This window comes from Agelaius phoeniceus, chromosome 1 (genome assembly GCF_051311805.1).
Source record: "Agelaius phoeniceus isolate bAgePho1 chromosome 1, bAgePho1.hap1, whole genome shotgun sequence".
NCBI lineage: Eukaryota > Metazoa > Chordata > Aves > Passeriformes > Icteridae > Agelaius > Agelaius phoeniceus.
Genome location: NC_135265.1, coordinates 131,277,066 through 131,304,349, shown reverse-complemented (window position 1 = coordinate 131,304,349; position 27,284 = coordinate 131,277,066). Strand labels below are relative to the sequence as shown.

General features: G+C 35.5%; 1 protein-coding gene across 5 annotated transcripts in view; it reads left to right on the top strand.

Annotated features, from left to right (window-relative positions):
• The window catches only part of VPS13B (vacuolar protein sorting 13 homolog B), a 434,757-nt gene that overhangs the window by 170,844 nt on the left and 236,629 nt on the right, over window positions 1-27,284 (top strand). For all 5 annotated transcript variants that reach the window (XM_077187531.1, XM_077187521.1, XM_077187524.1 and 2 more), the window contains one exon: window positions 24,951-25,060. In XM_077187531.1, coding sequence (XP_077043646.1) covers window positions 24,951-25,060 — 110 coding nt within the window. The remainder of the gene's footprint in view (window positions 1-24,950; window positions 25,061-27,284) is intronic.

The following is a 27,284-nucleotide window of genomic DNA, read 5'->3' as shown; positions in this document are numbered from 1 at the left end:
GTGCTCTACAGAGCTCTGCTGTACAGATAAAAGGTAATGCAATGTGAACTGGTAGTTTGATGCAAGTGAGATGTTTTCACGTCTTTTGGGATATGTGTAATTGTTCATATAATAAAAAGCAGGTGGATACTAGACTTGTTTAATGGGCGATGATGAAGAAGTAGAGGAGACAAAAAGTTTGACCAAATACATATATGCCCATATGTATGCATGTGTATAAGTATGTATATACAGATACTATTTTCTTTCTGTCTTGAACTTTATATTGGATATTTCATTTGAAGAGACTAGTCAGGTCAGTATCTAATACCATAGCTTTGTTGTTGGACTTAGCTGATATAATTAGTTGTCAGTGAGAAGGTCATGCTCTTATTACTCTGAGTATTATAAGTGCTGTGGTTATGAGCACACAGGTTGGTTACATCCACTGTCAATGTCAGACCAGTCTTAAACTGACTTAAATGCATATGTGACCTGATGAGATAATTAGCAAATTAAAGACTTTGATCCTATCCATTTGAGAAAGTGGAAACCCATCATGTCTTCTAAAATAAATAGGAAAGTCTGACAAGGATCAGAGGCAAAAAAATCTCACTATGTTCCACTCAGTTTAGGCTGTAAATTTTATAATAGCCTGATTTACAGCCTGTGGAGTTCAGGATTGATTTATTTCCTGCAGTGCTTACAATTGTTGTTAAACTCTGATTATGCTGTCATTTAGGTAACAGCAAGCTTTTCAACCCAGTAGGGAAAAATGGATAATGTGTTTTAGTTTCTTGTAGTCAGGGAACTAGATTCAGTGGCTTAAAAAGTAAATGCGCCAAAGTATTTTATTTTTACCTTTCTTTTTTCTCTCCATTTTTCCTTTTTCTTTTTCTTTCTTAGTCCTGGCAACAGCTTCTAACAGAAACACAAGAAGAGTACGTGGAAACTGTTTTTACTTTGTTTTGTTACTTAAGGAGAACACAATATCTTCTTGGTTTAGGTGGAGAACTTAGTGTCCCTGAGGTTTTACCATGAACCTCATATGCATGCAAGGATTAATATATATTGAGATTTTTCTTTCAGGATGAACTTGCGCACCAGGGATGTTTTATGTTTGCTTTTCAAAACCAAAATCTTTCAGCATGTCTTTTCATATGTAGAATTAGAATTGCTGAATCCTGAATGTTTATCTGAGAAATCCTGATTGAATAGGACAAAAGAATGTCTGGGGAAAGATTTTGTCTGATACAGTAGCTCTGTAGTCTAGATCTCTGTGGGTATTCTGGTCAGAAGTGCAATTAAGACAGTTGTTAGCGTTCTCTCTTTGTAAAGGTTCTTAGCATTAACAACCAAGATCTTTCTCAAATGGTCAGAAAAATCCATCTGCCTTAAGAGGAAACTCCCTGTTAGTTCCAAATTATGAAGAAAGCTGATATCTTTGCAGCCATAAAGTCAGCTTCATGTGTAATGCACCCCACAATTCCCCCAGCTGTCAGCTGGCATGATAGCTATCAACATAATCGCTAGACATGCTCTGTGGCTCTGACCCTTTCCTGCCCTTTATATAGCAAAGTGTCTGTTCCATGAGCTAATGATCAGACACAGATAATAAGGCTTTCCTTACCCCAGAAAACCACTTCAAGGCTGTCATTCTCTCCTAAGTAAGGGTCTGTTTACTCCTAATACAGGCCCTGCTTCCCTCAAAACTAACAGAGCTTTGAAGCTTTGCTGCTGCTTTAAAAACCACAAGTTGAGCTTCGTTTGACCAGTTACTCCAGAAGTGTCACCAGGCTATTGAATCTTCAAAATGACTAGCTGGCAGCAGTATACTTACAGTAATGGTCAAAACTTTCTCTCATCCTATTAGCCATTTCCATTCCTTCTAACTTTTGAAAGGGTTATACGTTACAGTCATTGGATAACATGGCCAGTTGTAGTTATTTCTGAAGTACAGTAAGAAACTATGTAATGGTCTGCTCATTTTCTTTTTAATTTATTACAGAAGATCACAGACATTCTGATAGAGCCTTAAAAAAAAAAGCAAATGTAAGCTATCACTATCATCAAATATGAATTCACTTTCTATGGGGTTTGAATTACCATGTAAGAAGTCATGGTACTGCATGTCATTTGCCAGACCTCATTAGAATTCTTCAAATCTGGGTTTCAAACTTTGGCTTCTGAATTCTATTATAGGGGAGTAAATTATTCTCATTTTCAAAGTTGCTGGGAGCTCAACAAGCATGTCTTGTTGATACCAAAATGTTTTCTGCGATTGCTTCAGATTTGTATCAACCACTGTATTGCTTTGTAGAATATGTCTGCATGTTTCCCAGAGAAGTGGGACTTCAGTGGTGTTTGGGATTTTCATAAAAATATGAAATTAATATTTTTAAATAACTGTGATTTGCTTTCACAGAATCATCCTGTAAGTCAAACTTTTATTTTTTATTTTACAGTTCAAAGTGTTCTTATTTTCAGTTACATTCCTGTTTCCTTCTTCTCTATTGATTTTGTGAGAATCAACAGAAGTAAAATCTGTTTGTGAGATGTTTATGAGTAGTGGCTGCATGAGCTGCTGGAGCAGATGGAGTAAATTGTGAAGAGATGAGAAATGGCCTTGGGAAATACAGAGTGAGAGAGAAATAGGGTTGCCTTCATTGAGGGGGCACGAGAATGGCTGTTTTCATCCTGAGATCTCTGTGCACAGTTGGAGACAAAGAGGCTTCCAGTCAGTTTTGCAGAATTAGATGCAAATGCCATAACCTTTGCACCTTAAATGATGGTGTTTAGATATGCTGGGGTTTGTGGTAATCATATGATTCTTGTTGAATAGATTCAAAATGTTACACACCTTGGATGATGGCATTTATTGCTATCATTTTATAGCCTGGTTATGTAATCTCCATCTCCAAGTAGCTGAGCTGTAACAGTGGTTTGAAATTCTGTTGACATGATTAACTTAATTTCTGATTTTTTTCTCTGTTACTAAGTAGTTGCTGTTGAATCTTCAACACAAAAGAAACTTTGTGTTTATTTCTTTTGATTTCTCTGTGACATTACAATGCATTGCAACTTGTGTTGACTTCTGGATTTTCAAATTTGTGAGTGGCATGAAGCCTGCTGCATTGGAGAGAGCCTGTTCTCACACAGGTGCATCCCCAACCCTTTTTCCATGAAAGATTGAAAGCTGTTGTGTTGGGAAAGTCAGAAGGCTCTTTGGGGGACTGTAATGGGAGGTTTTATTGAGGGGAACAGGGTGATGATCACTGTGTGTTTGGCATACTTTCTGGGTTTTGATTTTTGTTTGGCAGTTTTCCATGGAACATTGTAAATATCTATGCTTCCATAGCTCATTCCTGCTCCCTCTCTTCTAATAAATTATGGAGCTGTTTGCTGTGTTCCTACAGCCTTTCACCTAACACTAAATGACTTCTTCCATGTAAATTACCAGTATATTCAGGAAGCCACTGAATAATTGGTGGTGATTTAATCTAGTTTTGTGGGAAGGTTGGGAAAGAACTGGCATTTGGCAGAGGCGCTGGTGATGGTGGGGTTTTGTAGCTAGTTTAGGAAAGTCTTCCTGAGGGATACAGAATGGAAGTAGAAAGGACATTTATCTGTGAGTCTGACATGGCTCCTGATTCAGGCCAACTTCAATTCATGGCAGGAGCTCCTGCTCTGAATGTCCATGCAGAGGTCATCCCACCAAGATTCCAACTGCATCATGGAGGCTCCATGGAAGCTGTCCTGATAAAATAATTTACATTGAGGTAAAAGTCTAATCCAGGAAGTGTTACTCTGGTGAGAATCCATAATAACTGTTGAAGCATTTTGTGTCTTCAGTCATCATGGGCAAATGAGTTCCCATCTGCTGCTTATCTTGGGCCAGTGCTGTGCTGTGGGTATCACTTTGGATTGAGTAACTACAGTGCAAAAATAGTAGCAGACTATTGATAATATGGGTGGTTTAAAACACCAACAAGAAGATTATGGGTCTGGATGAGATTTTAGGATTGTATTGAGAATGTAATTTTTAAGGAATTTTCTGTGAACAAATTAATTAAGGTGACTGCTATAAGGTGTTTTATTTTCTTTAACATTACTGCCCCCATATGGACTTACTCAGAACACACAGTGGACATAGAGAAGGCATTTTGTATAATTAAGCAATTTTCCTTTTTTTTTTTTGGTCAACTCCAAGCTCTTAGAGTTTAACTTGCTTTTCCTTGCTTCGTACTCAAACAAAACAATTCATGGCAAGGTAGGTGCTGGTGCCCTTAAACAGACAATTTGAAAAGAAATGGGCTTTTAAAGTAATTATAACACATAATTTTGCAAATGCACCTGTAGTCAGCATGTTTTCTGGAAATTCATTTTACTGCCAAATAGAGATTCAACACTTACACTTTATTTGTAAGTGAATTCTTATGTAAGTGAGCTGCAAACTTTAAAAATCCATTTGAATATTGTAAAAATAAAGGTCAATGTTTTACCTCTAATACCTTTTTGAATAAAGTAATGTAGCTGGTACATGCAAGTGAATTAAAGGTGATTTTTGTTAAAACTCAGCATGGTAATCTTGAAGAAATACATGTTCTCATTTAGATTATGTAACTGTCATTTAAGTTAACTTTATTGCTAGAGTTCTCTGGTTTCTGTGAGTGAGTACTTAAAAAAAAAAAAACCCTCATATTTTTTTCCATAATTTTGTGTGCTTCACTGTAAAGTACTAAATTTTCAGTCCTGAACTGGTTGAAAGTTTATTTTTAAAAAGCCCCACACAGTAAAATCCAAAAATAAGGAATTAATAAAGGTTTGCTATTGCCACCGCAGCATTTTTTTAAATGGCCATTTCCAGGCAACTAGGGGAACAGTTAAAACTTTTTTTAATCAGCTAAAGTGTTACAGTGTTGAGTGTTCTTTATTTATTCCAAGTAGCTCATTCAGTAAATTCTTTGAATGTCCCGGAGGGCCCTGTGTGGAAAGGATGTTTACAAGTACAAAGTCAGTGTTATAGTTATACTATATGCTTGCTTAATGCCTGTTTGTTTTAAACAAACTGATGCAGGTTAGCATTTGCAATATTAACTTTGTTAAGCACAGTGACAACACTTTGTAGTCTTTAAAATATAGCCAGTAGTGGTTTGATTTCTTTTGTTTTGATGAAAAAATGTTTTCTGATTTCTTCTGCATTTTGAGACCATTAAAATGGTACTGAATAACAATTTTTGCTGCATACAGTATTATCTTCCCCACTTGACATAAAGAAAATCCTTTCATTCTCTTCAGCTGTATGTGTGTAATCTGATAAAACTCATTTTTCAAATGAAGAAACTTGATCTTGCTCTAAAGTGTGAATTTGTTTTGGATAATGTTTGTTCATTGTCTGTAGGAGAAGAATTGGGGAAATGTAGGCATTTACATACTTTTATATCTAAAGTAGACCTTTGTAAATACTACTGAATTATCACTTCAGTAACTCGTTAATTTTACAGATCTATCGTTAGACTGAGGCTTTCATTTGCAATATTGGAATTAAACTAACCCAAAGTAAATAAAAAAACAAATGAAAAAGGAATTGCAGGTATCCCCTTATTGTAGGAATAGCAAGCTCTGCATGATTATCTGTTAGCAGCAGAAGTGTTTGTCCTGTTGCAATGTTTAGCAATTTGCCTTTCAAACAGGCAGGGCTGCAAAGCGGCTCAGAGATCAGCAAGTCGTGTGTGACAGCGTACGCTGCTGCTCACTGCGAGGGGCAGGGGGAAAATGTAAACATTTTAAGCTATGGGAAATGAAACAGAAGCTCAGCAACATCTCATTCATGCCCTAATAACCTATTGATAATTAGGATATAATATGGTTTAGCAGGAGCGATGGTATTTTAGGAAAGAAATTAGGTTAAAAGAATGTTTACTTCTGACCCCACTTTGCAGCCAGATAAGAATTAAAGTCATGCTCAGTAGTAATGCATCTGCTGCTCTGTGCCATTTTAGGGCAGATGGAAAAGCCAATTGCACAGAAGATAGTAGTAAATTGACTACAGAGAAATAGCTGACATAGAATGGAGTGGAAGAGCAGCTGTTGAAGTGGAGCTGAGTGACACACTCCTTGTCTTGTGCCTTATTTTCCTTAAGGGAAAAAGCAAGATCCACATGGTCTGGGTTAACTGGTTGTTCTGCAACCCGGTTCCAGTGAATTTCTGAAGTGAGAATAGAAACTATGTAGAATATTCTTGTTCTATTACATTAACATTTATTGAAATTTAAAAAAAACCCCTACAAATAAACAACAAAAATGCCAACCAATAAACCCCAACAAAATACTGTCCTAAAGTTTGGTTCCATTTCCATTTGCTGCTTCTGAATTTATTTTCATTTATGTTTTAGCTAAATCTGTTTAACTGAAGAATGCATTTGAAAGGCATTTTCACATTTGACTTAAAGCATCAAAATGAATGCAAGACATTAAATCTGCTTTATTGATAATTTTTGTATAAATTTAAAATAGAAATAATGCTGACCTAATGGAAACTTTATCGATGATGATTATTTGCTATATGAGACCTATATTTAATGATTGCCATAAAACATCTGTTACCAAAATTTAGTTACAAATCAGATTACTCTGAAGTATTTGTCACAGTGTAAAAGTAAATGGTACCTTCAAAAAATAAATTGTATTACAGGTTCAGAAAACTCAGCATAGTCAAGAAAACAAAAGAGTAAGTGTAGGACAACATGTCTGTAAGAGTATGGGGTATGTTGATGGCTCAAAAGTCAAAGTATTATATGTTCTTGAAGGGCTACATTTGAAGAAAAAAAAGATGACAATGAGAATGCAGATATTTGGTGTATTAGGAATAATATGGGCTTGCAAAAGAACATGAGACATGGAAGGAAGCTATTGGATTACAGAATGGATGGAAGCAAGATTAAAACTCAGAGTAACTTTGGTTGGAATTAAAAAGATATGAAATACAAGTGATTATATCGGTATATAAAGTCATAAATTAGTTATGCCTTAATAACATATTTTTAAGCTTTGATTTGGGGAATCCAACCTGTAGATATTGCCATACAGTTAAATATTTTGGGTGGGTTTTGAATACTTCATCTCCACTATGTCCAGCTGTGTTGCCAGAGTTTCCCATGCTATAATTTTCCATCAATTCTCCCAAACTTTTCAAAGGACCAAAAGATAGTGCCAGGCTGCTCCATTTAGTTCATAGTCTTATTACTCTACCATATTCTTGTGGGGAACCTCTTAAAAATTTTAAAAGAAAAAAAAAAAGACCCCGAGGCAAGCAAGAAAACTTATGCCTCTTCTGTTGTCTCCTCCTCTGAAACTGCTCTATTTTCCACTGTCTTCTTTAGTATCACCAAAGGAACAAAAAGTTGCAACAAGACACAGTGTGCACGGTGTGTAGTGGTGCTTTTCCTCCCCAAATATAGATAAAATTTTTATTCACTCCAGCAAAGTAAATGTTGTAGCAGAAATTTTGCAGCACAGTACAAATGTATGGAGATTGAATATGCTCATTTGTAATTCCCCAGCAGAGGTGACAGAGTCCTCCTCCTTTATCTGGAGCTTCGGTAGGGCACTATAGGGTCCATTTCTCTGCCCATGTAGCACCACTAAATTTGACCTGAATCACCAGAGAGCAGAGGGCACTGCTGGGTCTCTTTAGGGGCACAGAGTGTCCATCTATGCCTGCAAGAGAGTTGATGGTTATAGAGGAAGTTCTGTTTTTTCACAGCCTAGTATCTGATGGTACCTTTTTTCCTTCTTGACCCAATAAAATGTCTGGAAAGAAAATTTTAGAAGAGTCGTCTACTGTGTTCTGGTGTGAGTTTGTTTCTTTTTCTTCTCCCTTCCAATTCATCATGGTAGCATGTCTCATGCAATTCTTCTTCAGGCACATAAAGTATAATTCATGGGCTGTCACTTAGGATCCACAGTATCTACATTAATCCTACATGATTAACCAGTAATCATGGGATTCTGTGTGTCAACTCAGTGCTTCCATTGAACAATATAAAAACTGTGATGCCTGTAAATATACATTTGTAAAGGGAGGCTGTGGCTCCTCTTAGTATTTAAAATCTAATTTATCAAGTTACACTATATGCTTTCTTTGTAATGACAGAATAAAGAGGGGAGGGTTCTTCAAAAAACATCATTTGAGTCTTCAGCTCAAAGAACATTTACAAACATTTTGCAGTAATGGAAAATATTTTAAAGACATTCAGAACTGTAGGCTGTTTCTGAATGTGGCGGTAGTGACAGGAAAATAAACTTTGATGTACATTACATTTGAACTTTATTATTTGACTCTGCTATACTGAAGCTTTAGTGCCGTGAAGTTTCTTCCCTCAAACAGCTCTCTGGAGGTAGGGCTGATTCAGGGTAATCTATCAGTTTTGTGTGTGTCAGCATGAGATGGCTGCTGGTACTCGAGGGAGAAAGATCCTGCACAGTCTGTGCCAGCATTCCCTGGTGGAGCTGGGGCTTGGGAGTTCAGAGCCAGACCAATCCAGGAGGGTGGGCTGGTTCTGCTCGAGGTGCTGGGAGCTGTGTGTATTGGTTCTTCATGGGGCATCCATGGGGGATTGTCATCCCTTTCCTGAATGTGATCTCTTGTGACAAGAGTCTTTGCTAAGGTTCTTTGCAAATCCTTTCAGAATGGGGATATATATACATATATATATATATATATATATATATATAAAATTTTGGAGGAGTGTTTTAAATAAAGTTATCTCTTCAGTTATAAAATACAAAGAATTGAAAAGAAGTCTGTATCTCAACATATTGCAGCAATACTGGTATCTGTTACATTAAAAATCTGTCGGTAGAATATATTAGAGGAGTTAATGCTAAGTAGTTTTGTAATATTGGAAAGAAACTGTTGTTCTTCTATAGGGTAATACAAGACTGAATTAATTAGTGAATTTTTATTAGTAGATGGTTATTTATTTGTAAATAGGGTATGGATTATCCCCATAGTGTTATTATAATAGTCACAATGTTTTATTGCACAAAATGAGCTACACATGAAATGCCTGTTGTTCAAAATATCAGCTTTAAAATTCTGTCTTTTTTCAGTGCCTGTAACCACTTCACTAGCCACTACAGCTGGAGAGTGTAAGTGTATGAGCACAACTACAAGAAGTCAGATTAGATCCACAGATGATCTATTCATTAATTTGCTTTATTCTGTTTAAGTGAAAAAGTAGTATCTAATAAAGAAGTGTATAATATATTCTTTGATGTTAAAAATGCTCATCTTTCATGTTTGAGAACCGTTTTTTATCTTGATTTTTAAGCACAACTAGCATTCATTACACTGATGTCTGACCAAAAAAAATGCATGTTTTAAAAAACAAGCGAACAGCTTATTTTTAAGTGGTGCTTTACCTTTCTACCATACTTCTGAGGAGGAGACTTACAACTTTATTACACTATCTGTTTTACTTGATTGTAGTTATTAATATTTGACTTGATTGTAGCTTATGACTGCACACATAGGACAGATACAGAAAAGTCACAGTTTAAGTGAGGTTGTAACATCTTGCCATCCACGTTTACTTTGTCATCTTTTGAAATTGGATAAATTTGCTTCTCTCAACTCAGTTTCATTCACATTTAAATACTGCTTTTGTGTTTTCTTTCATTCTGTGCTTCTGTGATTGAATTAAAACTATCATAGTATTTATCTTTTACAACTTTTAGAATTATTTCAGATATGGAATGTCTTTTTCTTAGTGTCTCAGAGTTTTAATAAAATGCAGGTTTAGCCTTTTTTAATCATAAGCATCCACCGAAATCTGTTATCCTGCTCTTCTGTAGCTGAGTGTATTGACAGATGAAAAGAACAAGACTATTTGAAAATACAAATCCTTTAGACTGTTAAATAATCTTTCTTGTAAGTTTGTAAACACACTACAAATTGTTAAAATCATAATTCAGCTTTTGATAAAGATCTTGTTCTATGCAGGATGATGTTCTGTATTGTGTGGTTGTGTAAAAAGGATTAATGTAGAATTTGGGATAAAATCATCTGTATTAGAATATGTGAAGGTAGTAGGAACAGGTGCTTTTAATGAAATAACTGAGGACGCTGTCGGGTCTCCTGAGGTTTGACAGATGCAGACACTAATGCAAACCTACTCTCGTGACCACCGAGCAGCACGATAAGATCCTTGCTTATTCAGTGTTCTTTGCTTATTTCATGGCAAAACAGGAGCATTCCAGCTGACAGTACAAGAATTTAGTGCAAATTCTGTTAAATAATGTGCTTCCAATATGTCCGTAACTGTAGCAGACTGCTGTTGTGAGTCTCCCTAAAGACACACTGCAAACACAACTGGACTGATATGAATAGAAATTATTTTCCATAAATTAAGGAGACACTGAAGTTAGTTAGTGTGTAAAGACAACTTGGATATTCCTTGCTATCTAGAGCTTGTAATTATTTTTTGACAAATTCTCTGGATCGTAAGAAAAGATGAAAATTCTTTTCTTTACATATATCTGTAAAATAAGAACATGAAACCAAAAACTTCCAAGGTTTTTTGTTGTCATACTGTTGTTGTATTCATGGTTGATCTGCTTTTCTCTTGGACTGGAAAGAGCTAAGTAAACAGAATTATTCTGAGCTATCTTGTCAAGTTCCTCAGTCGGACACTGTTTAGCATGTAGCTTATCATTCCGGAGACAGCTGAGCATGGACTAATATCCACTGAAAATTGGTGTGTTTTTAATTGCCTTTGGATTTGGTATAAATTTGTAAAACAGGAGAAAGCAGCTATGCAGCAGAAGTACCAAAGCAGATAAACTTTATTCCACATGAAATAAGAAGAAAGAAGCAACTGAAACACAGCTGGTATGGTATTGCTGGTTTTGTTACCAGTGTTTATCAACTGGTGTTCTCCTAAACCCATGACTTAATGAAGATTTAAAATTACTTAGTGCATGAACTAAGAGTTTTGTTTGAATGACAACTGCATACTTGAAATGCATATGCTTCAGTCACTTTTTAAACGGCCTTTAAAGGCTCTCACAATTCTCCCCCACTCAAAATCCCAACCCACATGCCAAGTATCCACTTAGTATCAGAAAATATAAAGCTGTAAACAGGCACAAGACTTTATAAACATCTGTATTTTATTCCAGAATTCTGGTTTTCACATGCAGTGTTATAATTGCAATAAAGGACTATGAGGTTAATGAGCTGGGAAAGAAGCAGCTGGTCAGAATTATTTCCCTTAATAACTAGAAAAGATGAGGTAAAATCTTCTGGCTTTCTTTTCTCTTCCAGGTACAGAAACACCATAGTACGGTTGCTATTACGTTCACCTCTTGGTTTTAGAACTGGCACCTCTCCAGCCCCAGCACAGAGATACAGCTCTGACATATCTGGATTAGCAAATGATTTGTTTAGATAGTGCTATGGTTACATGGTAGGAACCCCATAGGGCCCCAACATGTGGTGTCAGGCAGAAAATTTAAAATTGCAGGGCGTATCTAAAGCATGGCTATAAGTAAGTGTTCCTTTTAATGTTTCATTACTTAGAACTCTCTTCATTTATTTTCTTACTGTTTTTACCTGATTGAATTTCTTTTTTATTAGTTTTAATAGTCTGACTTGTGCACTAAAAAATTCAGGAAAACTTGATCTAAGTAGTTTTTACAGGTATCTTTTTTGCTGATCTGTAAAATATGACGCAAGAGCGCATACCACTCTTTTGGAGCACATCCCCAAAAGATCTGCCTAGAAAATTAGTATTCTGAAGACAACATGATATATTGTCAGCCATCTGCAGTAATATTTGCTTTGTAAATAAACTCCGTGTTCTTATAATGCCTGTGCAGATGTTTTATACAGTTTACTTAACACTTCTTTTGCTAAAAATCTTAAGTGAGGTTTGCAAAATCATAAAGCTGCAGTGTTCAGCTTACTGCCAAAATTATACGAAAGGTTACATGTTTCTGTTTATTTGTAACATCTCTTGCAGAAGACACTGTAAAAATGTGAAGGCTGGTTTCACTTAAAAATCAGTTTTTCAAGACAGCATATTTAAAAATTCCCACTGTGTCCTAAATGTATGACAGCAGCTTTCTACACTTCTACTAGTTAAGATATGCTGTTTTGTAATTTTCCTTACCTGTGAGTTTCCAGTGCCCATATTGAGAAGCTCATATACTTTTTAAACACAATTGTAATTTTTTAAAATAAACCATCTAGACAGTGTTGTTGATATTTTGAGTGAAGAGAAGCATTCACACAAGCTCCAAAATGAAAGTAAAACTCATATTCTCCATCTAGTTAAGCGTGGATTTAAAGCACTGACTTAATTAAACATTTTTGATTTATTAATCAAAATGTATGTAATCAATTAAAATTTAACTTCAGGGTTTTTTTAAAAGCTTAGTGGTGGAAAAGGTTAAAAAAGATTTGAAAATAAATGTGCTTACATAATACAGCGAATCTTTGAATATATATTAAGCATAGTTAATAAAATACAGATTTTCTAGAATTCAGAAATATTAGTTAGCCTTTCTTAGATCCACACGAGTGGGAAGATAACCATTTGTAAATCTCAACACCATGTAAGAATGTATATTTCAGCTTAAAGGCAAATGAGGTTATTATACTAGGTGTTTCAGTTTTTTCAGTGCATCATGTTTAGCACTTCTGAATCTTCATAAACACTTACCGTGACAGCTGACTGAAATTGTATGTTCCAAATTCACAAACATAATGGTGTTGAGAAGAATAGCTTCTAGGTCATCTAAATGATTATTTTGTAAAAATAGTAAATGTTAAATAACCATCTCCCTTCTCCCTGTTCACTGCTGGTATCAATGAACTGCACATACTTGGCTTTGGTTGCAGTTTTGTGCATTAATTTCTGATGTGAAAAACATCAGAAATTTTTCTGCTGGCTGTGTTGGAGGTCCACAGCATTGTTTGCAAAGAAAAAAAGCAATTTTTATAATAAACTAGTTTGGCAATCTGGATATCTCTTAGGATACCTTTTAGGATATTCTGAACGTTGTCTTTCATTGATTTTTAAAAAATGATATTTCATGAAATTTATACTGTACTGTGCCATGAAGATTGAAACATCACCCTTAACTTAATTCTTTGATTTTTTTTCTCTTTGTGTAGACTGTAAAGACATCTTTATTATTTGTCTGCTGGTGATCATGGTGACATTCATTATATTATTGAGAAAATTCAATAATTCAGAATTTTTATTACATTTACCTGGAAACCTTAATGAATTGAAACATTATTTCAATTTATAAAAATACTTTAAAATACTCCAAAAAGCCCTCAGTCATAAAGGCAGGATGACCAACAGCCTCTTCCAGTATTACTTGTGTTGGTGCTTTGTGTTGGTTCCTTGCTTTTCTAACATTTTTAACATTAATTGCTTAATGTCTGTAAAAGAGCTGTGGTGAGCTTTCCTCTGCCCAACTAAGATTCTTTTTTAATCTGTATCTGCAGCATTCAGAGTCACCATCACCTCCGTCTCTAGTCTGAATTACTGTACATTTCTGGTAACATAAATACTACTTTTGGAAATTACTAAATAATTAGAGAATATCTGATAGAAATTCTTCATTGTAGTCAGTAAATATGATGGTGTTCTAGAAGGGGATTGAATTGATACCAGTAAAGGCATGATTTTGTATTTAATGTAGAAATGACTGAATGTGGGATTAATAAATAATTGTCTATTTTTAGATTTTGTTTATTTACCAGAAGATTGTGCAAAGCAAAGCTATTTATTCTGATGAGTTTACTAGCAACCCAGATGAGTGCTGGAGAATTAACAGAAAAATCTCTGAATGAGGAATCCAGATTGTGCTCTGTGCACTGAATATGCTCATGGGTAAATTCAATTTACAGAATTCAGAGAATTTCACAATATGCAATAACAGGGCATTTTTTTCTTGGTATTTATGGTCTGTGGGCATTTTTCAGTTAATAGTGCCCTGTATATCTTGAAAAGAAACTCCAATATGTCATGTGGTTACCTTGAAATCTTCTTTTTGGAATCTCTTGGAGCTGCAACACATTCCCAAGACTTTCTGAAGATGGCTTCCCTGTTGTAGGTGTGCATAGAATTATTTACACATTTCAGATGTTATTTCTTGCCTGTTTGTGTCTTGGTGCAACCATTTCAGTGTATGTGGAGATGCTCATCTGTCTTCTCTCCTTTCTTACATATGGGTTTCATAAGTTGAATAAAGTTTTTTTGGTTTTACAAAGCAGGTGTAAGTCGATCAAAGTGGTGCTGTAAATCTCAAATTATCTTGAATGGACTTGTGGCATTTCATTCAAATTTGGAATTAAGTTAATATGACATTAATAACTCTACTCCAAAATGTAAATGGACTTATTTATGTAAACTGAGTACATATTTGATTAAATAGCTTTTTGATGTGTGTCTACTGTAATTCACAAATACTTCTGAAAACATTGCCTACACAGATAGTAGCTGCAAAAAGGACCAGGATTGGCTGTCCTTTAGAAAATTTATGTTCAAAGTACCTAAAACCTGTATATCTTTCTCACCAAGTAACCAAGCACCACAAATTTCATCTTTTTCAAGGTTGTTATTTTAAAGAAGTCATTTGCTTTCAACTTGACCTCTGTGTATGAAGTTTCTGTTGAAGTGCATGTATTAAAAAAAGGAAAATAAAAAAGGTAATGGCTGAACTGCCTGTGTAACTTTACCTGCTTTGCAGTGTCATGACTTCAGCAGTATAACACAGAGGCTATTTTTATTCAGGCTTATTGTTTGGCAGTTATATGCTATTTATTTCAGCCTAGAAGCACTGTTATAGAGCATGAAGTCTCAAGCAATAGAAAGGAATACATGAATTATTTAGGACCTCCTATTTAGAAAATATATGTAGTTTTTGTTCTTCCTTTTCTGACATTGCTGCTACAGAAAAGCATAACCTTATGTGGAATTTCTACTGTAAATCTTGCATGCCTTTCTAAGTTACTTTCATTTTCCTCTGCCTCTCTGACTGTGGGTGCATTGTTTTAATTGAGCACCTCAGAAATTATGTGAAATCATCTATGTGTTTTCTGTTGCCTCTGAGAAGCTCTAATGTTTAAGTAAAAAGAAAGCAGAGACCACAGCTGTATATTTTTCAAAATTTTAAAAGGAGGTACATGAGGCATCTACTGCTGAAAAGATTCCAGCTTTTAACTTAAAGTGCAAGACCAGTGGTATCCATAGTCACAACACTACAAATGTTCATCTGCTAAAGAAGGAATGAAAATAGCTCCCTTGGTGCCCTGCTGCCATAGGGAAGAATCCTGTTGCAATTCCCAAAAGCATACTGCCGTAAGAAATTGCAAAATATAGTTTTGGCAGATGATAGTGAGGTGTTTATAAATGCAGAAGCTGAACTGTATTGAGAAACTTCTTGGCAGTTTTCAGAGAATTTGCTAGTTTTATTTTAAAATCCATATTTCAAAAAACATATAACTGAATGTTCTATTTAATATCACTTAGAAGAAAATATATTGAGTTATTTCTCATTTTAACTAGATCATTAGCTCCCAATCCTCTTAAAATGTTGTGTCACAGTAAAAGAAAAGGTGTGGTAGCACTCTACCAATCCAGTCATAGAGAGAGGGAGGATGCAATTCTCTTACCAGTGTGGTAGCATATGGGTGCACAATTAACTGCCTAAAGGTCATAGAAATAATAATTTGTAAATTTAGTAAGCTTTGCTCTGCTGTTTTCCATAGTAGAAAGCTTGAGAGAGATTGTTAGGCATTCTCACAGCTTAGTTAGGAGTAATGCATTTGGATCATGACTGATACTATTCTCTGCATTAATAGAGGTGATGGTTTGTGGTCCTCTTCCCTGCTGGCTCATGGGTGATGTCAAGTATTTCAGCAAATATCTATTTCCCATGATTTCAGAGCCTTGGAGCAAACCTCAGCTATTTTATGCCTATTATAACTTATACAGATCTATAGTCTAAATATAGAAGGGTTCTGTATGACTAATTCTTTCAAACCCATCCTATTTAAGATAGCTTTGAGACTTCTCTGTCAAAGTATTATTCCCCCTTACAGACTTGCAAAAGGTTTTTTTCCACTGACACGTGTTTTCTCAGTGGCTTGCCTGTCCATGGTCTTTTGGCTTTCACAGTAACTGTGAAGCTCTCTCTACAGAAGTTTGTGTGGACTTTGGAGGGTTTTTTAATCAACTGCAGAATTGTCTACAGTGATTAGAACTTGTTTGTTGCATATGTGGAGACTCTGGTATCTTCATCAGTAACGTCCGTGTAACCTGCCTGTAAAGTGCAGCTTCTGGAAAACGTACAGAATTACATTCACACTTACCTAGAACCACTGCAGTGATAAAAACCTACAAATAACATTGCCTTTAGAAGAGGTTCTGACGTTGCAGCTTGTCTCTGAGGTCCCCATCCAGGTGGTTTGGACCTGGAGGTTTTCAAAACCCATTTGCTTTGGAGTTGACTATAGCAAATAGGCAATCCTTTAACAATGATGAAAAGAAAATTGTTTAACCAGTATGTGTGAATACTTTTTTTATTTCTGTACTTTCTGCTCTGGGATTTGGAGAATGTATAATGCATTTGGCATGGAGCATACAGTGAATCAGGGAGGATAAACAATGAATAAATGGTATTGTGAAACAGAAGTTTTCAGGTTTGTATGCTTAAAACTGACCCTTTTGGTTAAAGGCAGCTGGATGCAGTGTTTTGAGTATCTGTGTACACAATGCATTTATGCAGTGGCATAGTTGATATTTTCTGTTTTATTGCTTGTTCCTTCCTTCCTACTGAACCTTGATCTAACGCTTTTCTAGAATAAACAGAAATGTTGTTTTCTTAGGCAAAGCAGTCAGCTCAGTTATCATTTACATGTGAAGTTAAAATAGAGGCAACAACACCAGCAGGAGAAGTGTGTTTATCTGTATTGAATCAGGTGGGATATTTGGGAGTTCCTGGGTCAGCACTGTTCATGATTACTCTGGATAACTCAGCAGAGCTGGTCACCACATTGATGTCCTGTAGTGGCTTGGGCAGCTCAGGTCCCTGCAGGGCTCTGCTTTCTTCCATGGTGAAAATGACCATGTTTGCCTAGGACTGTTGCTTTTCTCCTAAATAATTTACCCTTTCTCAGACCAGTGACAGGACTTGAGGAATCAGCATGAAGCTGAGGCAGGGGAGGTTTAGGTTGGATTTCAGGGAAGTGTGGCCATGGAACAGGGAGGGAACAGACTAGGGAAATGGTCTGAGCACCAAGCCTGACAGAGTGACACTTGAAGAAGTGACACTTCAAGAAGTGTCTGGACATCGTTCTCAAGCACATGATGCTATTCTTGAGTTGTCCTGTGCCAAGTCAGAAGTTGGATTTGAGGATCATTGTGGGTCCCTTCCAGCTCAGCATATTCTGTGATTTATCTAGTTAATTTTCTCTCTTATCCCTTCTAGTTTCTTTAAAAAACCTGTGATTACACAACTTGTGGAATTTGTATAGAGAATTCCAGTGGACTACATAATTAAATCTGCTTTGAACTACCAGATTTTGAGCCAGAGTATTTCTTATTTTAACACTAAATCTTTCACCATTTTTTTTGAGAACAGACTATCATCTGAAAGTAATACTAGAGATTAAATGGAAGATCGGATTTGTTGCCCGACTCCTCTGATTTCTAGTTTCAGTCTATTAAATAAAGTAATTAGCAAAATTTTTGATAAATAAAAAACATTTGAAGATTTTGTTCCTAATCTGCTTGAGAGTGTCTGTTTTCAGTAGTTCATCCAGTCATTGGAATTACTGTGTTTTACAAGTGAGACTAAAAAATCTCTGTAACATGAAAAAATAGCTACAACAGCCTTTCAAATGGGACTGAGGAGGTCTCAGGTAGAGCAAATAAAAAATTAGGAAATTGCCTCTGTTTCTTCAGAGCTCCAAACACTTCTTACTTTAATGGAATGTAGTCTCCTCTTGATCCATAGGTGTAACTGTAAGTGGTACTACTGGTTCCATACAGAAAATGGAAAGAAACAGCCTTGATATTGTAACATGTCTCTGAACTTATTTGTCACAGAGCTAAACAAGCTAAAATTCTCAGGCCTTTGTTAGCATTTTGAAAACCTGGTCAGGAAGGGTCAAGTCTAATGACTGAGAGTCAGACTGATGATCAGATTTATAATAATGCCTGTTAGATAGTTTTCTAGTGGGACTTGAGGAGGAAGAGACAAAGGGACCAGATTTTGGTAGAGACCTTTGTAAACTACTGTTTGTGTTACTGAGTTTCTGAATACCTGCTTTTCTAACAATGTGTCCATTAACAGCCTCTACTTCCAGTCAGTTTGGGCCACCCTGCAGTCTTACTGGAGACACAGCTCTCTGGGAAACTCAACTGCTTTATTTCCCCATATTTGTTTATGAATAAAACAAAATGTTCTAAACACTTCATGTTTTTGAAAGCATTCCAATTTTCTTTACTTGCTGGTTTTAATGTCCTTATAGTATGTCCTCCCTTTCTATCTGTTTTGTCCTTTCTGTCAGTTGAATTTAGAGTTCCTCATTTTCTTTTTATTTACAGAATAGTAAGTATGATGGTTAAATATATAAACAACCTAAAAGTGAACAGGAGGAAATAATACTTGAGTGAGATATTCTTGCAATAAAAACACAGAATTAAGGAAGAGGTGCTGTGCAGCTCATCATAGGAATATTGCCATTACCTTTTCATAGGAATATTGCCATTACCTTTTCATAGAGATGATTCAGTAATCAAAATAAAGCTTATATTTCTGTACAGTACAGCTGCCTACACATTTTCTTTTTTGGTTGGTCTTTACTGCCTGTTAAACTGTTTTCCAAACACACACACCATATTCTCTAAGGGAAATAAAAGTTTTGATCAAATTATTTTGGGAAAAAAGAAGCCTTTCAAGGTAATTTGTTTTTTGTTTCAAAAACATGCAGCACACAAATTAAATATGAATATTCTAGCATTTTTGTGAAAACTTCTAACTCAGCATATCACAAAGTTTTTCCTCAGTAAGAAAAACAAAATGCTAAATGGACTATGTTCCATTCTTAACATCAGAGGTGATGTGAAATAACTGAAGGTTGTTGTCCATATATTGATTTGATATGGCTTTCTGCAGATTGATTTGCAGAAATGTGACATCTTGTACATTGAAAAATGTACGCCTTATGTACACCACTTTGTGTTAAACAGTGTATCCAGCAGTTTTATTTTGCCTCACTATGTTACATCTTTGAGTATACTTCTGTGGCATAATTCTGTAATTCAGCATTTGTGAACATTTGGGTATGTATATTGATAAAGACAGGATACTTTTGTCTTTAAAAATATGATGATGGCTTATGAGAAAATTAAATTAAAATTAGACCTCTCTGATTTAGTTATGATTAACACAGGATGGACTCATACATTAAATTTTTTTCTATTAGCTACTATAGGCTAATATATAAATTTTTTTCTATTAGCTACTGTAGGCTAATATATCTGCCACTTAGCAGTGGCCTATAACTTTAACATCTGAATTCTATCTGTGGGTCCTGCTGTGGGATTTAATAAATGCAGTTCTCTGCCTCACTTTCTTTATTTTTTAAATAAAAATAATTATGTTGACCCCCGTTTTTTAATGGTTTTCTGCTATAAACCTCAATAGGCATTAGAAGGTCATGATAGTTGTAGAAGTATGTTCGTAGTAAATGTTTCTGAATATCAAAAGCTTTTTTAATTAAAAAACAAAAGAATGGTGTTAAAATCTTGTGGGGTATGTATTCTTGGGTAAAGAATAACTTTTATGAGAAAGCTGTGTTTGATATTACAGACCAAAGTGCCTTAGTTAATGGGAAAGTCTTAATCCACTACTTCTGTTTTAGTGAAATATTCCAGTATTGGACTAAGCAAATAAAATAATTGATTTCAGAGTTATTTTAAGCACTTGGTGAATGTAAAACTCTATGCAACTACAGTAGACTTGGAGTTTTTTCTGAGATAAAATTATAATAATGTTTGCATCTGTAGGCATTGAAGTCAACCTTGAATAGAGAGACATGCAGACATATACTTCAGTAGTCTGACAAAATTTATTAACTTTATATAAGGTAAAAATAATTTTACAGTCACATAAACCTTGATATGGGTTGAAGTATCTGTTTCCCTTGTGTGACTCAGCAGTGGAGGATGAAATGCAGGACAGTCTCTCAGATAAGCTGATTATTTTGCAAGACAGTCATTTTGGCTTTGCCCTTGATATTCCAAAGTATACCAAAGTTGTATGATTAATTTTTGTGCAGTGTAACTGCAATTTCTAACTCTTCAGTTCTCATTCTTCATTTTGGGATGTTATTGAAAATGGCTGTGGTGCCACAGGATAACTAATTGGTAAAGCCTATTTGGAATGTGGGTAAACAGAGTAGTGGAGTCTTTTTCTCTTAGTTGACTCCCAGGCTAAATTTAAACAGACTTAGATATTTCCACACTTAGGGATTTACAATGCATCTGCTTTGAGTCAGCAGAAAGAATTAGTTACTTACATACTTGTATAAAATAGAACTCTTCACTTGGGTGTAATATGCAAATCTGCATTTTTATAGTATGCCTTAGTGAAAATGCCCTTCAAAACAGTAAGGGAAAAAAAAGCAAAAATTTTATTTCTTCTCTCAGGTATCATTTAACTTAATTAGGTAGTAACTGAATGATGCTAATTCAACCTGTTAGCATCTAAGTATCATTCATGTGTCCTGAGAAATCTAGGAGTCATGAGTGCTCAATGCTAAAATAATTCATGGTGCAGTTTATTTAGCAAGATGGTGTAGTATTTCTTAATTTAGTTATTAAAAATGTACATATCTTGTCAGAATTAGGTTTTATTGTAGGTCACTCCATTTGTTCATATTTGTAATCCCTCCCTTACAGAAAGTGTACATCAACTCAAACTTCAGTTTCCCATAGCAGTTTTTCAGTTTATTTTATAGGAGGATTTCTGAAATGTGTTACTGGAGGTTTTTACTGGAAACAACATTAAAATGTGTTTGGATACTGCATACACACAGAGCAGAATTTGGAAAAAATTCTCCCAGGGCGGTAGTGGTTATGGCAAAAAATCATTTTCAGGTGCATAAATGGCAAGATTCTTGTCTGCTCTTCCTGGTATTTTTTTTCTCCAGATTGTTTGGGATGACTCAGTAATGCAGTTTGCTCATTCACAAGATTTGTGCAGCTCCAGAAAGTGTTTTTTGCCAAGGGTTGCCACCTCCCTTCTCCTTCCCAAAGTGCTCATTCACCTCCACATTATTTTTCCACTGTCCTGCCTCTTTCATTTTTTTCTTGTGTCTCTTTGGTATTTGAGGCCCTTTCCTGTTCTTTTGTAATGACTGAACATTCTTCAGCTCCACAGCTCTACTGCTGGACTCTGCCATATTTCACCCATCTTGCCTTTCCCTCTGGCCTCTGTTCTTTGCAGCTGTGTTCCCAGGGTGGGTGTCCTCTCCCACCTCACCAGAAGTGTACCACATTACCAGTTTTCCCCACTTTTTTCCCCTGAGTTTCTATGGGGGAGCCCCAGGCTGATGACCCCTCTCGTCCCTCTCCTCCAGCAGCCTATGCTCAGCTCTCCGAGTGGGAGGAGGTGGCAGTGGGGCCAGCCCAAGCAGGAGGCCCCAGTTACCTTCTGCAGGGCCCCCTCCCTTGGGAAGAAAAGTGCTGTTGTTGCAGCTGTCATCATCCAAGGAGACTTTGCAGGAAGCTCATCCACAGGATGAGAGTGCCAAGCATCGCTGTGTTCTGCTGCATTCCCTTCGTCGTCCTCCTCTGCCTGACTGCAGCCTCCCTGTCTTCTATTCCTTCAGGAGAGAGTGGGAATTTGTGAAGGGAGGAAATTGTTTGCCCAAGCTGAGCCTGGCAAATGACACCATGACTCAGGAAATTCTCAAACATTAAAGATTACACGGTGTTGGGTTCAATACTTATTTTTCAAATCTGTTACTAGATAGATGTAATAGATAACTCTGGCCAGAACTGAGATCTGGAAAGGAAACCCTAGTATGCTATGGGACTAGGGTCTGCTTTTTTTCTGAAATGTAAATTTAATTAAAAAGAAGAAAGGGGAGGGGAAGAAAAGAAAGTTCTCCACAATCTTAATGAAATCCAGGGAACTCGAGCATTGCATTTTGATGGAGACAGAATAGCAAATTTTTAATTTATTTTAGGCATGTGAGAAGTCTGCCACCAGCTTCGAGCTTGATCCTCAAATTAGTAAGAACTTCCTTAAAAACTTGGGAGTATTCCTATTTCTTGACATGAAAACAGGAGGCAAATCTGAGAAACGTTTTTTAATTGGTATTGATTTTGAAGAAAGCTGTTACAAAGAAAACAAGTTTACATAGGAGGTTAAACTGCCCTTAAATATAGTGGCTGAGTAGCAAACACAGCAGTAAATTTCAGTAATTTAGTGTGACAGAGGTGGCTTAGTAGGAAGCTGAAGTTACCTGACAGTCAAACTGAAAGGCAAATAATGTAACTGCTTATCTGAGTGCTTCTGCTGGGTTTGTTTTGTTTGCTTGTTTTGTTTTATTTTCTTAATATCCTGGGCACAAGCTATCAAAAGATAACTGGAAGAATGTTTGCTACTTGTGCTGCTTTACTTTTGAATTTATGGGATTGTGCTAATGTTGACTTCATTGAAGGGAAAGGAGAACTTCAGTTCAAAGCTTGACTTACTTGTATTGAACTTCTTAGTTGTAGCTCTTTTTTTCAGTAATCAAGAAATTCTGTTAAGTTACTAGAATGATGTGGACTAGAATTTGTGCAGTGTAACTGCAATTTCTAACTCTTCAGCTCTCATTCTTCATTTTGGGATGTTATTGAAAACATAACACTGTATTTTTCTTTTCAGGAGTCCGCTAGAAATGTGGGATTTTCTGTTGACTTTGCCTGTAGGCTGCCTTTGTGCTGCACTCATTGGGAGGTCTGTCTCCCACTTTCCAGTATCACATGTGTATTAAACCTTTCATTAAGTACTGCTGACAACAGGCGCTGTCTCTTAAAGATGCAGGAGTCTTTTACATTGGCATATAAATATCTTATAAAAGATAATGATTGTAACATATATTTTATCAATCCTCTGTTACCTTTTGCTTCCTTTTTCTAGTTTCCTGCACATCCTGCCACAAGGCATATTCACTGCTCTTGCTTGCATGTTACCCATTTATACTTGACATTAGCTTTTCCTTTAACTGCAGGTTTATTTCTAAGGTTTATTACTGACATTTAAAACCTTCAGCTCACATGGACTAGTCTGTATATAGGAGTTCCTCACAGTGTGTGTTCCAACTCCAAGCCTGGGCTAGGCAGATGATTTATCTTTGTGTGTTTCCTGACTGTCATTTTCCCATTGTGCTCGTCAGGCTTTGCTTGTGTCACCCCAGGTTGGTGGGTCTTCTGCCATTTAGAATTCATCTGGCTTTAAAATTTTGTTATATACAATAAACTCATAACTTATATTTTTTTCATTAATTTCCCATTTACAGTTTTGCTGATGTGTCTTTTGAGGCACATGTTTTTACTGTTTTTTGGAAAGTACATTGAATTGTGTGTCAAGCTTTCTGAATGTATTTGAATTTATTATTAAATTCAGATTGCTTCATAATTACATTGTATACCACAGAGTAAATGTAGTGTATATTGCTTTAGGAACTATGATTCTTGGTATTATAGAACTACTGTAATTCTGTGGAATTTGGTGATGGGATCTTCCAGTAACCAGGATTTCTGTTTTAAATTTATTTTGCTACTTTTTTCATTATTTCATATATTAATTTGTAGTAAAATTGCAAAGCTTACATGAAAAGATAACTGCCTACTACTAGTTGCTACACTTTTTCAGTATAGTTGCTACCTTTGTATTCCATTAACCCATTTGCTTCTGATTTGTACAGCTCTGTAATTATGTTCTGCTGCAATAGATACATTCTCTGTACTGTTAGGAAAAAAGCCTCACCAGTGTACAATCTGATTTTTAATGCAGGTTTAATGGAGATAGTGCTTCATAATTTAGTGTGCATGGTTTGATGTATGTGCTAATATTTCTGGGTACTGACATAGTTTTTCTCCTGTTTTGAGCCTTAACATTTTCCATGTGAGCTTTTCTTCACAAAAGAAAACTAGAAGTTTACTTTTAAGAAATAAAGTAGCCCTGTCTTGTAATCCTAGGTCCTAGAAAGTGACATTTAAAGAAAATAAGGTATATTGTAAAGCTTAGGAAAATCCTAAGAGCTCACAGTATGGAGGCTGCCACTGTTGTCAGTTAAAATATTTGCCTTATTTTGCCTAACTCATCCTCTAAAGAATATTCATGACCATGTTTACATGAAAAATGTTTGTCCTGAGTTTGGGCAGAGCTAGTGTGAAGTAGGCATGTCTTTATTAAAAGAACTCACTGTCCTAGACCATGGGGGTTTTTTGATTGAGGTTGTGGGGAGTCATGCATTATATTCTTCCCTTTCTGTCAAGGGTGTTTATTGACTCATTTTTTGCAGAGTGTTAATGTTGGCTGAGAATTTGAGAGAAGGTGTCATGTATTGTGTGAGGGAAGGTGTTGCTTATTCAGTTGCATAAGCAATTTTGTGAAAACAACCATTTTTCTTGACAAAAAGTTGTAATAAACAAATCAATATGCAAGTTGCTGCATTTTTTATGTGTGCAAATAGTGCTAATAAGTTTCTCACTTTGAATATGTTATTGAAGTTATTCTTTAAGTATTATTATTTATTATATATGTAGTCCAAGCCAAAAAAAGTCTGCATTAAAGAGGATTTGTTTGCAAGAAAACTGAAAACATATAAGGAGATTCTTGAGCAGGTAGTTTAATTTTTTTCTTTTTTCTATGGTGTGCAGGTGCTGTTCTCTTGTCGAGTGTACAAGGATTAGCAATTAATGTTGATCCAGTCCTGTATACATGGCTTATCTACCAACCTCAGAAACGAGTCAGCAGGCACATTCAGCAGGTATGTATTTTAGGAGGAAAAGGGATGGGGAGAGGGGAAGCTTTCACTTCTATATATGCCAAGTAGTGCATTTTTCCAAGTATTTGTAGTTTGCGACTGCTTTCTTGTGATTTGTTGCATGTACTGTGGATCTTATTTTGAATTATTTATTATGTTAAGTTGGCATATTAAAATTTTAATTTCACAACTTTTTCATTTTTAATTAAAAGAACAAAGAAGATGTGTTTGTGATCACCTTCTAGGAATATTATTTTGCAACTGTTCTTAACTACTAAGACCTCATAAGCCTTGAGTCTGAATGGTGCATCATATTTTAAAATTTGTCATGATTTATCAAATAACTGTATAACTGGTTATAAAGTCAGCACTCTTAATAAACCCCATTTTAATAGGAGATGAGCCATACAGTTCATAATTTGACAGAAGTGAGTAGAAGATTCTGTATATGATGTCAAAATCCATATTTGCATACGATGCGCTTGACAAAGACAGAAGCAGCTGAGGCTGGGGGTCTGTGTGGGGCAGTGCTTCCCTTGACATGTTCTTAACCCTGATTTTCATGCCACATATTCCTGACCTCAAAAGAGCACTGGTTTTCCCTTAAACTAAACTTACTTATTACGGTTGTTTGGCAGAATTCCCTAGAACTGAAATGTGCTGTAGCTGATCAGACTGGTGGTTGATGTCACCAGTGATGTTCTGTCTCACTTCGCAGTGGTCAGTTATAAAGTGACAAATGTAAAAATCTCAATATTTGTCTCATAACTATAGAACACTGTGAACAGCAGAGAAGTTTCATTCTGGGCCCCTGAAGTGGGAGGATAAACATTACTTGTAAACATTTGTTTCTTGTGTCTAAATTACCTCATTACGTAGTAATTGTCAAACATTAATTTGAGTCCCATTAAGCTCAGTCTGCACCAGCATCAGAAAAACTTCATTGTGACAGTGAAGCTTTATTATTGTTTTAATAAATGTACTCTGATTTTAACTGTATTGAGTTATTCTTCATTCCTGCATCACAACTGGAGCAGCACATTTCCTAGTGTATGTCCCTTGCAAAACAAACCATTTATCTACATTTTATTGTTATGTAGCCTTCCAAAATGTAATCAATCCTGCTTATCCTGCTTATTTTAAGTGTTTTTATTAAAGTCTGTCTTTAACATCCATGCATTTAATCACCTGTTAGTCAGTGCTTTCTTTCTCTTTTGATACTGGGTGACTAGATGGGTTAAGTGACTACTTTAGGAAACTTGTTTGTCCCTGGTTTTGATCATCAGTGATAAAATTTTTAGCCAAATTTTGTTAAAGTATTTATTTTGTAACTTATGTCATTACCTCATACAGCCCTCTAAATTTTTTCATCATCTATTTCAGATTACAATTACTGTATCACAATCCTAATGTTATTTGCATTTAAAATGTCTTAGCAATTTGAAATTATTTTAAATATGAGTTTATAAACTCAACTGTCAATGTCATAACATTCGCATCATTAACATGACTGTGGTAATGAACTGCATGTAATAGTACAAATTAAATTGTCTGTAGCAGTCATGAAGAGACTTTATGTGAAAAGAAAACTATATCTGTAATAAATTATACTTAACCACTGACTTTTTTTCTTTATATAATGCTGTAATTATCCTAGAATAAGAATTCTAGTCAAAGTTAGGCATTGTGCCTTATTTTTTGGAAAAATTCAGTTTGTTACCATAATCTAACTAGTATAACCAAACAAAAATGCTCTATAAAACTTTCCTAATTTTTGAACATTTAAGAGCCATGAGATACAATGCTTTCAAGCAAGAGTTATGGTCAAAATGTTATTGATTGGTAAAGCTCTTATCATCCTCTGTTCTAACTGTCAGTCTTACACAGTTGCAATGGAAAAAAAAAGAAAATACTTTCTTTAGAAGTTCTTTGTACGATTCAGAGATCTTAAATATTAAGACATTTTAAATTTTTAAACAATGCTTTATCTCTATCATTTTGAGTGAGTCAAAGTTTGAGTTCTGTCTGAAAACACAGAGTTAGAAAACCTTTCAGTACCTTTGGCCCTGTGTACACATTAAACTCATAATGTTAGTACTTGATAAAATAAGTTAAATGAAAGTATTTATTTATTTATCCATTTGTACAGCTATAGTCATGTAAACTTCTGCTTTCATACAGGATGTGGCTGAGATTATCAGGTTCCCCACAGGGATGGGACACCTTT